The sequence below is a fragment of the Strongylocentrotus purpuratus genome, unplaced genomic scaffold (genome assembly GCF_000002235.5).
Source record: "Strongylocentrotus purpuratus isolate Spur 01 unplaced genomic scaffold, Spur_5.0 spur5_scaffold_3, whole genome shotgun sequence".
In the NCBI taxonomy this organism is placed as follows: domain Eukaryota; kingdom Metazoa; phylum Echinodermata; class Echinoidea; order Camarodonta; family Strongylocentrotidae; genus Strongylocentrotus; species Strongylocentrotus purpuratus.
The window spans coordinates 16283145-16297086 of NW_022145609.1; the positions used below are offsets into that span (position 1 = coordinate 16283145).

The 13942-nt window shown below is 37.1% G+C and overlaps 1 protein-coding gene across 1 annotated transcript in view; it reads right to left on the reverse strand.

Annotated features, from left to right (window-relative positions):
* Positions 1–5164: 5164 nt before the first annotated feature.
* The window catches only part of LOC581547 (alpha-N-acetyl-neuraminyl-2,3-beta-galactosyl-1,3-N-acetyl-galactosaminide alpha-2,6-sialyltransferase), a 44646-nt gene continuing 35868 nt past the window's right edge, over positions 5165–13942 (reverse strand). The window contains exons 3-7 of the mRNA XM_781536.4: positions 13383–13661; positions 10954–11208; positions 10100–10521; positions 9311–9418; positions 5165–8124 (exon numbers count right to left, since the gene is read on the reverse strand). Coding sequence (XP_786629.3) covers positions 7641–8124; positions 9311–9418; positions 10100–10521; positions 10954–11208; positions 13383–13418 — 1305 coding nt within the window. The 5' untranslated portion in view covers positions 13419–13661 and the 3' untranslated portion in view covers positions 5165–7640. The remainder of the gene's footprint in view (positions 8125–9310; positions 9419–10099; positions 10522–10953; positions 11209–13382; positions 13662–13942) is intronic.

The following is a 13942-nucleotide window of genomic DNA, read 5'->3' on the forward strand; positions in this document are numbered from 1 at the left end:
CCATAATAGAACTGAGAAAATAAATAAGAAAGTTAATTCGATTGTGAACTTCGATCTTTTGATACAGGTATGAGGTAGGTACACAAAGTGATGTATGCAGACCACTCAAATATCTACAATCCCTATCTATCTGTGTCGGGTCGGTCTTTCTCTCATCTCTTTTTCTTTCCCCTCTCTCGTTCTCTCCTCTCTCTTTCTTTCTCTTCACCCTGCCGTTTTATTTCTCCCCTTTATTTCTCCTTCTCGCTGTTGTATGTTGTTTTCGAGTAGATGTCACATGATCTCTATCACCCAATGCCTACTCGTGTCAACAACTCGGTTATTTAAAGTACAAATATTTCACATTTTAATTCTGCACATGGATGTATTAAAGCCCAAGTTCACGGATATAAGTTCTCTTGAACATATCATAGTTCAATATGAACATTCTGTTATCCCTTAGATAGTTAAAGTATGCATTTTAAGATAATGGACCACAATGTATAAATAAATATATTAAGTGCTTGATCTCCATATCTTTGAGTCAATAAGGTAGCGCATGTCATTTTCTAGAGAGAAGATACTCAAAGCAAAATAACCTTCCACATGTATTGCACTTATATTTTCCATATATTCCCTCGTTTGATTTCGTTAATGATAAATAACACGTAGGATCCTACATGTTATTGTACGTATTGCTTTAAATTGACCCCTAATAAACAGTCTTATTCATTTCATTTCGAATCAGATTCATTTGAAATGAAATAATATACCTTATCTATCATCACTTTAACGGTAAAGTTTCACCAGTCCATAACATACTGGTGGGTGGGATAAATATGAAAACAAAAACTAATCATGGAAAAATAAAATAAAATTTTGATTGTGCATTTAGTTAAATATGTATTGTAAAATCACATCAATCTACAAACAAATATATTGTTGAATATGGATAACTTAGCTCAACAATTGTTTGAAGATGTTTTTTCTTTCGTACATGTAAACGATTTGAAGCAGTCTAAAGTTCAAGATCAAACATGCTTGAACTTCATGACAGGCTGCAGTAATATTTGATTCGTCATTGTTTGTAATATCTATCAATCTTTGCTTTCAGAGTGGCTCTATCTTCTCAAGTTGATGTCTTTATGATACCATATAATTTTTATTTGACAGTATCAACAAATGGAAAATAGATAATTGTTAGAATGTAACAATGCCCGATCTTAAAGGGATCAGATAATTATGTATATACATACTGTATTATAATTGACTGGTAGGTGTGTTAAACATGTTAAGACCGCCGAAGAGAGGAAAAATACGATCACGATGGAAAATATTACTCCCTCGCAGTCCAAAATTGTTATATTACACATCCTATCATTCAATGTCCATTAGAAAAGCACTGATATCACTTTGTGACATCAAATTTAGGGTGCACTGCAAAAACCAGGGTGTTAAATTTCTAACACTAGCACGGAATAGAAAAAACAACACCCTTGGTGTCAATTTCACGTCCGTTCAACACCAACAGTGTCGAAATATTTTATTACAGGTTGATGTTCCGAACCTTGGTGTTATACATGGTGCTGAACTTGCGCATGCGCATAAGTTAGTGGATTCGAGCAAAATCATTGGACGACAGTTGTCATTATGATATGATGTCGTATCGTGCATGCGCATGCGCGAGCTAGCTGTCAAGAATCTCTTCATGATATCGTGGTTATGGAATTTTTTATAGTCAGGGTCTGAATATCCTATTTCATCAGCGCAATCATGCCGTTAAGTGTAAAAATTTGTTCTGCAGACAGGAAAGTTAGAAACTTGTTATCACTAAATCCAACATACATCGCAAGATTCTTTGAATTGAGTGTTAAATCATTGGTGTTAATTTTAACAAAAAATCCGGATTAAATTTTATACACGTCTGGTGTTGAAGGCAAATAGTGTTGGATTTTTTAACACCAAAACTAGAATTGAACTTTAACACCAAGTTGAAAAAATGGTGTTAGATTTTAACACCAAAGGCGAAATTACTTCAACACCAAGAGTGGAATTGAATTGTTTTATTCCAAACCCTGGTGTTAAATAACACCAGCTGATGATTTCCGATATAGATACCGGGAAAGTGTTAAAATTAACACCCATGGTGTTGAATTTAACACCCTTTTTTTTGCAGTGTGATTGTGATCTCACGCTTTATTTTATCTGGAGGTTTATCCAGCCTTCCACGTCAAATGCGCGCAGTTAATAAAATGCAAACAATAGGTAATCGCTGGTTTCTGCAGTGTAGCTTGGATACTGTATTATAACGTTAACATATACTCATTCTTTTAACAGGTTGGTGATTATGAATCTAAAAATGACCGGTAGTGAAAAGTGCAATTTGAGATCCTCGCAGTCGATATCACGTGACGAACTGTGGACGGCCAATCAAATCTTTATATCTGCTAAATAGTATGTACTATTTGATCACATGACATGTATTGTCCAAGGCACGGTCGGAGGCAAGGACAGGCTTCAGAGAATCATGTTCAAGAAATTTGCTGACTTGGTGCTTTTGAATTGCGTGAACTATCCCCGATATCAAACAAATTTATCACATTAAACTTAAGAGTCATGCAAATCTGTTATGGCCAGGGGGTATGGCTAACATATTTTTATTGCACATTTACCGTGTTTGAACTTTAAAAGATACTCACACCTTCCCCTACACAAATATATGTTAGAGGTCACAAGATCAACCCAAATAACTGCGTAATATCACTGCATGATTAAGGACGAAAAAGCGTAAGGGGAAAATGGCCAGGGGTATGGTTAACATGACTGTTTTCCTTTTGCACGTAATCAAATAATAAAGGGAACGCTTCGTAAATTTACTCTGGGGTTGTTGCTTGTAACCAATTTTCCTTTATCTTGCGTGCGCATACGATACAACAACGTCGATGAATCTTTTTTACAATACGCTGTTGCCATAATTTGGAGTGCAATGTGGTATTTACTTTAAACTTGCAATAACTCTTTATAGACCAAAAATTGAAGCTGATGCTTTAAAAAGGGGAGATGTTGAAGTGTTCTTCTCGCTTTCTCTTCCCTTCTCCCTTCCCCTCTCTTCCCCCTGTGACGTGTCTCACTACTTATATTAAAGAAGAACTGCAATAATTGTATAATGTACCTTTTTCTTTAGTAAGAATATCACAAGCATAAGGCTGAAGTTTAAACATACCCATGTCAATCTATCTTGTTAAATGCCTGGAAAAAAATGAAGAAAACATACTTTGACTGATATTAACGCCTACCATTGTTAAGTTTTTTATTTGTTATACACTCAATACAAGTTATGCACATTTCAGATTTTTAAAAAAAATGAAAATTCGCCATGTACCTGCAAAAATTATCTCTAAACTTTAAGCGTTGCAGACTGCATGTTCATTAAATTTCTTTGAAATATTTTTTCTTTTTCTTCAATGAATAACGTTTATGGGACCTTGGATTATCACGACCCACTTATATCATGATTTAGTACGATATCTGACGGTCGAGATGACACCAATTTTTTTTCCAGTTCATATTTAAAAAAAAACAATTTAATATAATAAACTGCTGTATTTGTATCACCCTTCGGTGTGTTTACATATCCCATTCCAGAATTAGGATACGCACAGAAGTGATTTTACTGACGAGTGACAATAAAGTTATAATCATGATGACATTAATTTATTGTATTGGCAATCAAACATTCACAATCATTGTAAAATGACAATCTGTTACAAAGCATCTGTTTAAACAGTGTGAACTTTAGATCGTGTTCATTTATTGTAGTTTGCTTTGATGAATGCACGTACGCTGGTACGCATTAATTCCATGGTTGTCACGTGCACTAATCTGATTCTTTTTGTTATGGTGGGGGTGTTTCCTCCACCAAGCAAAGATAATGGAATTGTAATTCGTAATAAAGTCCTTTAATTCTCACTTAAACGAAAACGATTATTTCGAGGGTAATCGTATGACTCTTGTGCTGGCCACAGATAATGGCGTAGTGTATTTAGGGGGTACGGCACCTAAGATATCTGACTCGATAGAAGAATCTGCAAAGTCATCAATAAGGGAGTGTGTGTGTGTGTGTGTGTGTGTGTAGTGTGTGTGTGTGTGGTTGAGTGTGGGTGTGCGCGCGTGTTTTTTCTTCTATACAAGAACCCACTATTACTGTATAGTAATCGTTATCGATGGTGTAGGACTTGAACATGGCTGTTACTATCTACCTTGAAGAAAAAAATGACATTGGCAAGAAAACTCATTGGGGAGTCTATTTAGGAGGTTCTGCACGTAGTTAAATTGCATTATAAATTGCAAGTATCAAAGGTTTTTACAAGGTATCATGTTTGCGTATCTAATATTTGCAGATCAAATACAATGCTTGAACTAAGAGGTTCAGATTCGATTTGGTGGACTTGAAGTTTTTATATCGTGATGATGATGTGACCAACTTCCTAATTGCAACAGGGCTCTACATGAACACACCTAAACATAACCTACTTCCAGATTTAATTTGTCTTTTTAAAGACAATGCTGACTTTAACCGTTTCCAGTGTCTTTATTAGCCAATATTTCGATGTTGTCGTATCGAGCACAGCACGATAGAAGGGAAATGGGAATATCTCTTGGTTGCTGTGAACACCGAAAAGTGTAGCCTATATAGCAGAGCCGGGTTCACATTGCAGTGCCTTGAGCACCTTGCGCGGTAGACATTTGCGCTATAAAATTATCCATTATTATATTGATATTATATCTGTGGGGGGGGGGGTGGGCGGGGTCGTCTGAGATGGGGAGTGTCGTAGGGAGGGGAAGGCTCGTGTCATCTACCTACCCTTCAGTAGTGGTAGTGGGTAGTGAGCACTAAGAGCACTATTTTTGGTTTGTTTTTTTTTGCTCCCGAAAATTTGAAAGTCGCTCAGTGGAGGGGGGGGGGGGGGGGGGGGGGTAGTAAGCATATTTTTTTTTTTGGTCCTCGAAAATTTTGAAATTTGCACCCCCTCCTTGAGCGCCAGGGGGGGGGGGGGCCAACCCCCAAAAAGGTAAAAATCACGGGTTTTTACATGATTTTTTTCTCAAGGGGGGGGGGGGGGATCCGCCACTGATCAGAACCATTTATAATTATGTGTGAACGAATACAACAAACAAAAACATGTATAGTTTCGAGATGGTATTTTATTATCTTTTTCCATGTCTCGAAAAACGAGACTTCTTTGTACAACATCGTATAAAAATTATCTAAGCTTTTTTTTTCTAAATTGAAAAATATATATAGTTATAATGAACAAGCCAAATTTTAAGTAGTGTACAAGCGTATGAGTAAAGAACTTATACCGATGACTGAATCTGATCTCATCGTATTTATAGACCCGAGACCAAGCTTAAACATTACTGAGATTTTAACCAATTACCACTGCAAGAAAAAAAAATCTAAAATCTGGCGTCACCATTTTTACACAGGAACTCCGATCTTAAGCGACTACTACGAATGAAACGTGTGCATTATTTATATGTTAAGGCTATTGTAATATTATATGTTTCTTTTAAGCCTGAAAATAGCATTAATCCTTTTGTTCTGTATGGAGTCGTCAGCATTCACTGAAAAACACACCGTGAACGATATACTAGTGAACAAACTCTACCCAATAAAGCAAACTAGAACCTGGCACTAACAATTTGATGACATAACTTGATTACTTCATGCTTATACGGTATAAGAAAACAGTAAAATATATAACAATATTCAGCATTCATCAATATTATTTGCATAATTTCTCAGTTCCAACTTTAAATTACACATTAAAATGTTCAAAAATCATAAAGGGATTAATACATTCCCCCTACATACCAAATATATATAATTTGTCTCTTGTAGCTGCACATTGTAATTGCACTGTGTTTTAGTTTTTCCTGCAAAGTGTAAATAAACATTGAATACAAAATATGTATATACATAACATAATAAATGAATTAATGATTGAAATATGTATCCTATACTTCTGCATATTCAAGTACATTTCGACGGAGGATTCTTCTTTTAAGACGGGGTCTCTACCTATCAAAAATGGAATCCCACAGTACACGCATGAACAGGGTATATATTAGCCACATTTTGAAATCGCATTGCATGGAATAACCACTGTTGCCCATAGAGTTGCAATAAATTATCCTTACCCCTTTTAATGAAATTATCGTGACAATACAGCAATCAGGTCTTGATAGATCAAGTTTAGTTTATATCTTCTCAGAATGTTATCGATTGGTACAGATTGATCAAAAAAGTTCTTAGAAGATATAAACTTGATCTATCAAGACTAAATCATATGGTCACAGTCATTTCATGAGAACAAAAAAAAAAAGGGGGGGGTAATAGAAATGTATTCCAACTCAACAGTGCAATTATGATACATCGATGTATATAGGTGGGATAGAGCTAGGTAAAGCAGTTTTTGACAATCTGACTTTCAAGTGTCAAAGTATAATCTCTTTAGGATGCCTCGTGTATGGAGGATTTCCGTTGTTTATATTAGGAGCCTACTTTACATTCGGGTTAACTTATTATGATTTGAAATATATAGTCTTTTGAACAGGCAGTCAGAGGCTGAATAAGATATTCTTTTCATGTTTAGGAAAATTGAAATAAATCGTTAGTAACAAGGGAAGAATAAACACAAATAAAAATATTATTCTATGGAAATTAAATGGAGATATTACATTAATATTGCTGGCAATTTTGTAACGCAAAGTTTTAGGACCAAGTTGTAACAAAAACATATTAGAAGCTACAAGTGTGAAAAGAGATCAGTAAATTGATAAATTATCAACAACAAATAATCTTAGTCACAAAGAAGTTTAAAAAATAACCCACTAAAGCTATTAGTAATAATTGGTTCCCTAAGCATTGGTGAAATTATATTATATCGCCTCATTTTATAGCACTCCTTTTCAATACGTGGAAGACTTAGAAATGTAACAATCATGGTCGTAAATACTTTCGAAAATTCAACTAAAGGCAATACCGATAGCCTTGTGGGTCACCTATTGAAACGTAGGAAGATGACAATACGTATTACGTAATCTGAACATGATTTCTATGGGACATACACTCGGGTATTCAAATCGCAGTTTAGGTGAGTTTTCGAAAGAAGTTGCGATCGTGTTAACCGAAATATTTCCTCGTATTCTATAAATTGAGAGCAGCGTTTTCATTGCCAAGGCAGGCTTTTCCACCAAAGCATATTTCTTAATTTTCGTTTGTAAAAACTGATAGTCCCTGTTATTGAAAACTGTTTTTGAAGTGTTTTAAGAAAGAAAAGACGTTTTACTGAAACAAAGAATTTGACATAAGATGTTGGAAATTTTCAATCGTCTTTGGATAAAAGTTGTTTACATTTTTTGTTTGTTTTTACAATGCATATCGTAACGGGTTTGTCTTTAAATAAAGCGAAACATGTTGACAGTAGAAAGATATGTAGGATAGACAAATATATTCTATACAATGATACATTTCTCATTTTAACAATTATTTCAATAATAAAATTATACCGATATGCAATAGAGATTCATAATAATCCAAATATGTTATTCTGTAAATAGTTTGTCAAGTATGTTTTTCAGGAAAGCAGTCGCCATCACCTCTTGAATACTCCGAAAATCCCCATATTCGCTCTTCCAAAAAGCATAAAATCCTGTTCTTCCAAAATATCCGGTTCTTTCTCTTTCCGCCTATTTCTATCGTCGCTAGAGGGCGACCTTTTTATCTGTCCATTATTTGGTCCTGCGCGGTTCGTGGCGTCGCCACCGTTGTCTCCTTCGCTGTTCTCGTCGCGGTGATCCGCCGCGGAGAGCTTTTTCGCTTTCACACGCTTCTCGCGGTAGAGTTTCATAAATGGCGTGTCCAGACTTGTCTCGTTGTAAACCTTTGGTTTCCAAACGGGATGGTGGAACGAGATGCGGTGCTTCTGGGCCCACCGTCCGAAGATGTATTTCTCGGTGACGAATAGATGCCCGCTGTTGAGGCGTTCTTCGCTGCGTCTGTAGTAGTCACACTCGGATCGGGTCTTGTTCTCCTCTTGTAAGTAATAGTGGTACGGAGTTGTGTCGTTAGGATGATCTCTGCAAAGCAACGCAATGTAAACAAACCCTCAATATCGTGCTTTTGTAATAGATGAAATAATGGCAATCTAATTGGCTGAGAGCATCTTGTCATTGAAATTCAGCATTTGTTAATGATAGCAACTTTTATGTAATAGGGCCCTACTCTTGGTAGAGTATCCAAGAGAGGTAAGAATCAATTTAATAATGCCGAAATCACTACATTCTAAATTCACACGAATTTCCAAATATCCTACTCTACAACTGATCCAGCCCTCCATACTCTACATCCCATATACCACTGCCAACATGACAACTTAACATGTATCGCAGATGAACAGTTTTGTTCATCTACGCAAAGACGATTTACAACGATGATCAATAAAATCATTAACAGAATATTTTACGTTCTTATGAAGTTCATCAAGAAAAATTGCAAGGAAAAAATGCTTGGGGCTAGAGATTTGTCTTTTAACCCCAATTACTGGTGACCTATCCTTAGCGAACGACAGTGATTTTTTTGTCTACGTGCTACAGAAAATGGAACCCAAACCAGGCAGAATTTAGTATTCATCTCGATTTCCGAAGACTTAATGTCACCCTCTAACATTTCAAAGTTGTAATGCGTTTGCAAATCCGGACGTCGAGCAGCAGACTGCGTAAAAGAAGATTGCCAGACCGGAAAAAGATCTTCAAGAATTAGGGTAAAAAACGAATCAGTAAAGCGATTTTCTCCATGAATGATAGATTACGTTAATGCTGGTTGAATTTGTGATACTGATAGAAGAATGTTACAAAACAATGTAGAGCCATGTGGAGCAATGCATGCAGCGCTTTGTAGCCGCTAGAAAAAGACGCTAGATATCAAATACCTTTTGATTAGAGATGGATCGGATCGGGAGCAAAGCATTAGAGCAAATTCGTTCAGCAACGACAAATCGCTCAGAGGCCTCTTCCAAGCCAGAGGCGCGTTATTTCAACTGCGTTACTTCTGCGCTATTCAAGTCTACGGAGGCAGCAGCAATGCACACGACGTAACTAAGACCACATTTGCACCGTTTATTTTGCATTCATTTTGTGGGGTACTATATCACTCACAAACGGTGAGTCAAAAGGCAAGTACATCGCTGACGCAGCCCTGCGTCAGGCAAAAGACGCCTCGTCTTCAATAGGCATGTGTGACCCGGGGTCAAAATTGAGTACTTACTGGCAGTATTCGTCATAGACCATGCCATACACATTGATTTCATCGCATGTGTCTAGGGCGAGGAGCATTGCATGCCATCCCGTGGTAAGCCATGTCTTTGCCTGAGTTCTGTGAGAGGGAAAGAACAGATTTAGAATTGAGTGGAACCGATGGCCGTATAAATGTAGTAAATTCTCAGCGATACTCTAATACGTTCCGTAGTATATTTAAGCATTCTTCGTTCTAGATAAGTAAACAAGTTCCCTTTGGTAGCCCAATGATTCTTGCAAACAGATTATTGTTAAATGATACCCCGGGAATGATACTCAACATGTTTGTGCGTATGTATGTTGTCCAAATGTTCGTTTTGAATGATAAGTAAAAAACAACAAATGTAACGGAAATCATCTCCGTTACATGGGCATGCACTGTTTAACGTTTGTAGAATAAATGACACCTTACGCTTTAACGATGGTAACATTTTGAAATCTGGGGGTGTTTCATATTAAGCTGTGTGTAAAGTTACGCATGACTTTACGAATGCCAAATGGGATGCCCAAAGTTTTTTTCTGACATTTTAACAAAGTTTGACTGTTTTTCGCATAATCTCAATTAAAATGTAGCCAAAATACACTTTGCTTTAAAATGTTTTGTTAATATTGATAAGATTAATCTACATCTGCATATTTCTTGAAAAGATTTGAGTATCATATTCAGCTCTTTATATTCAAGTCTTTCGTAAAGTCATGCGTAACTTTACGCATGGTTTTATGAAACACTCCCTGGTTTGTGTAAGAGTGTAGTCCTTACCTTGTTATACCCGTTTCATTATGAAAAGCCTCGTTGTTATGTTGCATCATGGCCAGCGTGTGCATAAAAAACGTTACGTTCCTGTACATCTGTGAGTAGTTGAGGGTCAGTCGGTACGCAGGGTTCTTGTAAATGTTCGTAGCGTACAACCATGCAATCACTACATTTTCTGCCCTTGTCAGAGGATCCCTGAAATGCACGTACTGAGTCCGTAACTTGTTCTGGAAGATTGTCCGAAAGTTAGAGTGTCCGACCACGCGGACAGTTGTTCGTCGGCCGACGTCTTTCTCGAAGCCTCGTATGGGGGCGTCGTTCATCCTGATCACACATTCTGCAGAATCAATGTCTTTGCCTGCGGATTTGCCGAGAAGCTGGCCCGAGCTAGTTACCAGGGAGCACGTGTCGCAGTGTAGTTGGAATGGCTAAAAGAAAATAGAGCGAAAAAGAGTTAGTAATATATTGGTTATTATTACAAGACCTGTTATTATTTGAATAAGGAACAAGAGGAGGTCAGGTTCTCCGTTTCTCTCTATAATCACAAGACACATGCAATTGGGCTTTAATTTGATTTAGTTTTTTTTTTTAGTGATTAAACCTATTGATATGCCCAACAAATCCATTGAAGGATCAATAACTAAAAAAACACAACAAATTGGCATTTTAAATACCTCTCGATTTTACATGTCAACAGGAAAGTACTAGAAATCATTTTATACTCATTTTTTTTTAAATAACAAAATTCAAAACTTTTACTTGCTTTGCAAGACTATTTTGCATTAACTCAGTGGAAGAAACAAAGTTAAAAGGTTATGGAAAGTAAGAAAATATACAGAATGTCATTATACCCGACTTACCCTATGGTCAGGTACTGAGACGGGTACCAGCAACTTTTGCCTACTCTTTTCTAGTGTCTCGTTCCTCTCTCTATGTGACCGTCGGACCAGGGTCGGACTGTAAACGTAGCAGCGGGGATGGTTGCATTGCGGGACGCGAGAGTTGAGCTGGAAACTACCACGTGACAGGGCCCCCTGCTTCTCAGCGTAGTAGAAGTAGGCGAAGCAGATGATGAAAGAGTAGAAGGTGGCGAGTATCAGCATCCCGCAAGGTCCCTGGGTTACCGAAGAGGATAACAAAAGTGGCTTTGATAATGGTGAGCAGAACACGTGATAATGTTCAAATATCATGCACTTTCCTCAATAACTATTTTGAAATAGAACGGTTTACTAATATATTCAAATTTATGGATGTTTCTTTCCTGGGGACCTTAGTGACAAATTATTCTAATAACCTGCTATTAATTAATGAATTAAAATAGGCCTACTTGGAATCAAGTCTGTTTACATTATTAGTTGTTATGTCGGGCAAGCATTGGTTCAAGCTTTCAGGATGTCATGGACATCCTTGGTTTATAAAAATATGCATAACATTTGAATATATTAGTAAATCTGTCTATAACGATCGTTATAGAAACAGCACTATTATTCGTATTCTACTAATATTAGTAAAAATTCATGTATATGATCGCCTTTTTCGAAGAAAGGCTTGGACCTTTGACTAACTTTCTTTGAAAAACCCGATTTTTAACAAAATCTTAGACCGTTGTCGGGTTTTAAACTTTGGTATAATACAGGCCTTTGCATGTGGTCGACGATATTTTAGAGGATGTGTTGTCGTTGAATAGGGTAGTTCCTCCTGGGTTTTTTTTTTGTTTTGGTTTTCGTGCAAAGTGAAGAAAAGGAAAGAAAGAGAGAAATGGGTATGTTTGATATGAAGGCATGTGCATACGCGCAATACGTTTTTTGAACATTTGTTGATGTATATATTCTTCAATCTGCGCAAAGTGCTGTTTAATCTTGAAGCATTGATGAAAATAGGACAATTCCACCTATTAGCACAACAAGCTGAAGTGTTGATAAGTAGGTCAAGTGAATGAATCGTTCAACAAAGGCAATCAAAAAATTACTGCAAATGGATGCGGCGTTATATTAAACTGAACTCTCCAAAGAAACAAAAAAGTAAAAATAAAGGAGAAGAAGAAGAAGAGGAGGTGAGAAAGGGGGAAATAGGGAGGGATAAAATGGAAGAATTCAAAGAATGAGAGAGCCTCGGAGAGAGAAAGAGAGATGGAATGAGAGACTACGGAAGAATAGACAACAGATACAGGTGAAAGAGATAGATAGAGAGATAGATAAAGAAAGAGAGAGAGAGAGAGAGGAACTGTGTGTATGACTTGAGGGTAGGGGCGGATGGTGGTGAATTGGGAGAAGAGAAAAAAGTAAATTGTGATATCCAGCGCTCGATGACGGCTGCTCGTCTGCTCTATTGAAAATGAAGTCAGGCATTGGGCGCCATCTATTGATAATCGAAGTCCATTTACATGCCCCGCTGGAAGAAGAAGAGGGCAAACTCGACTTCAAGTGTGCAGATAAGATCCAGTTTAAATATAAAACATGTGGGCTGGTAAATACCCCCCCCCCCCTTGTGTTTGAACGAACATTTATTGCAATTTAGTGTTTTTACCTTTTATAAAAAATTATGTGAAACAAGTAGAATTACAAATGAAACTCATGTTGAAGATAAAATAGAGTATTATGGGTGCATGGAACTGCATTGTGAAAGAAACTCTCTGATTTTTTGTGTGGAAGAGCTTATAATGTAGTACATTAGTATTTATAGTCATCGGCGTTAACTGACCCATTCTTAATGGAAGTCACAAAGATTAACAAACACTACACATGTATATCGGAACATGAGACGACACCATTAATGTGGCATGGAAAGTTAGTCTAACATTTCTTTATACTATTATTTTGTTGTAATATTTTAAATATAAGGGTATATCAGGAGCAATATTGTTCGTTTGACATAACAACTGAAATATTCTTTCAAATTCGATTTAGAATAATGATAAAGCTTACAGATTAATTTCAATATCACCAGGGGGTGTTTTACAAGACTAAGATCGAATTTGAGTTGGACTTAACTATGGCAGGCCGTTCATGCCACTGGTCGCTCTCACCATTGCTCTCTCAATTATGATCTCTATGTAAAAATTTTTCCTTCAAATGAATAATGCACTATCAATAAAGGTAAATTCTGTAGATTTGTGACCACGATTTGTACGTCCCTTGAGAGACCAATGCCAGTAAATGGTGAGAGCAAATAGTGACATGAACGGCCATATTTAAGTCCAACTTAAAGTCGATCTTAGTCTTTGTGAAACAACCCCCCCCCCCCTTAACCCAAACTTCATCTGTAAAGTTTTCGTAAGTTATTTACTTACAACGCTTCTTCCCGTGATTGGGTTGCGTAGACACATGGTGCGTTGATGTGCGCAACACGGCTACGCCTACAACTAATTCCTTTCATTCATGTACGTGACGTCACTTGGCTGCCTCGCCGAGAAGTAAAAAATGTCAGCCGACAGATTACATCAACATCCCTGTCAAGGTTGCACCGGTGATCGACAAGGAGAACGCTGGTCTACCATCTCATCTTCGTCATCGTCGAGTTCATGGAGGAAGGGGGAAGGATGACTGGTGATCAAAGCGGTGACGAACGTCTGTTTGAAATACAAAAGCAGGTTGTACGTTTATGCTTATATTTAAAGGAGACATTGTGTACTGGCAGTGGTAAGGAAGCCACATTTGTCATTTCTGAACGAAACCGTTATCCTCAATGTTTGACAATCACATAAACAGGAATTACGGGGTTCTATGAGGCTTTGACATAATCAGGATTTCTATAATATAAATTTGCTGAAACTTGCTGAAAACCGTGCACAAAAATGAAATAACAAATCGCCGCATACACGTATCGCTACAAGGGACTGCACTGTCAGAT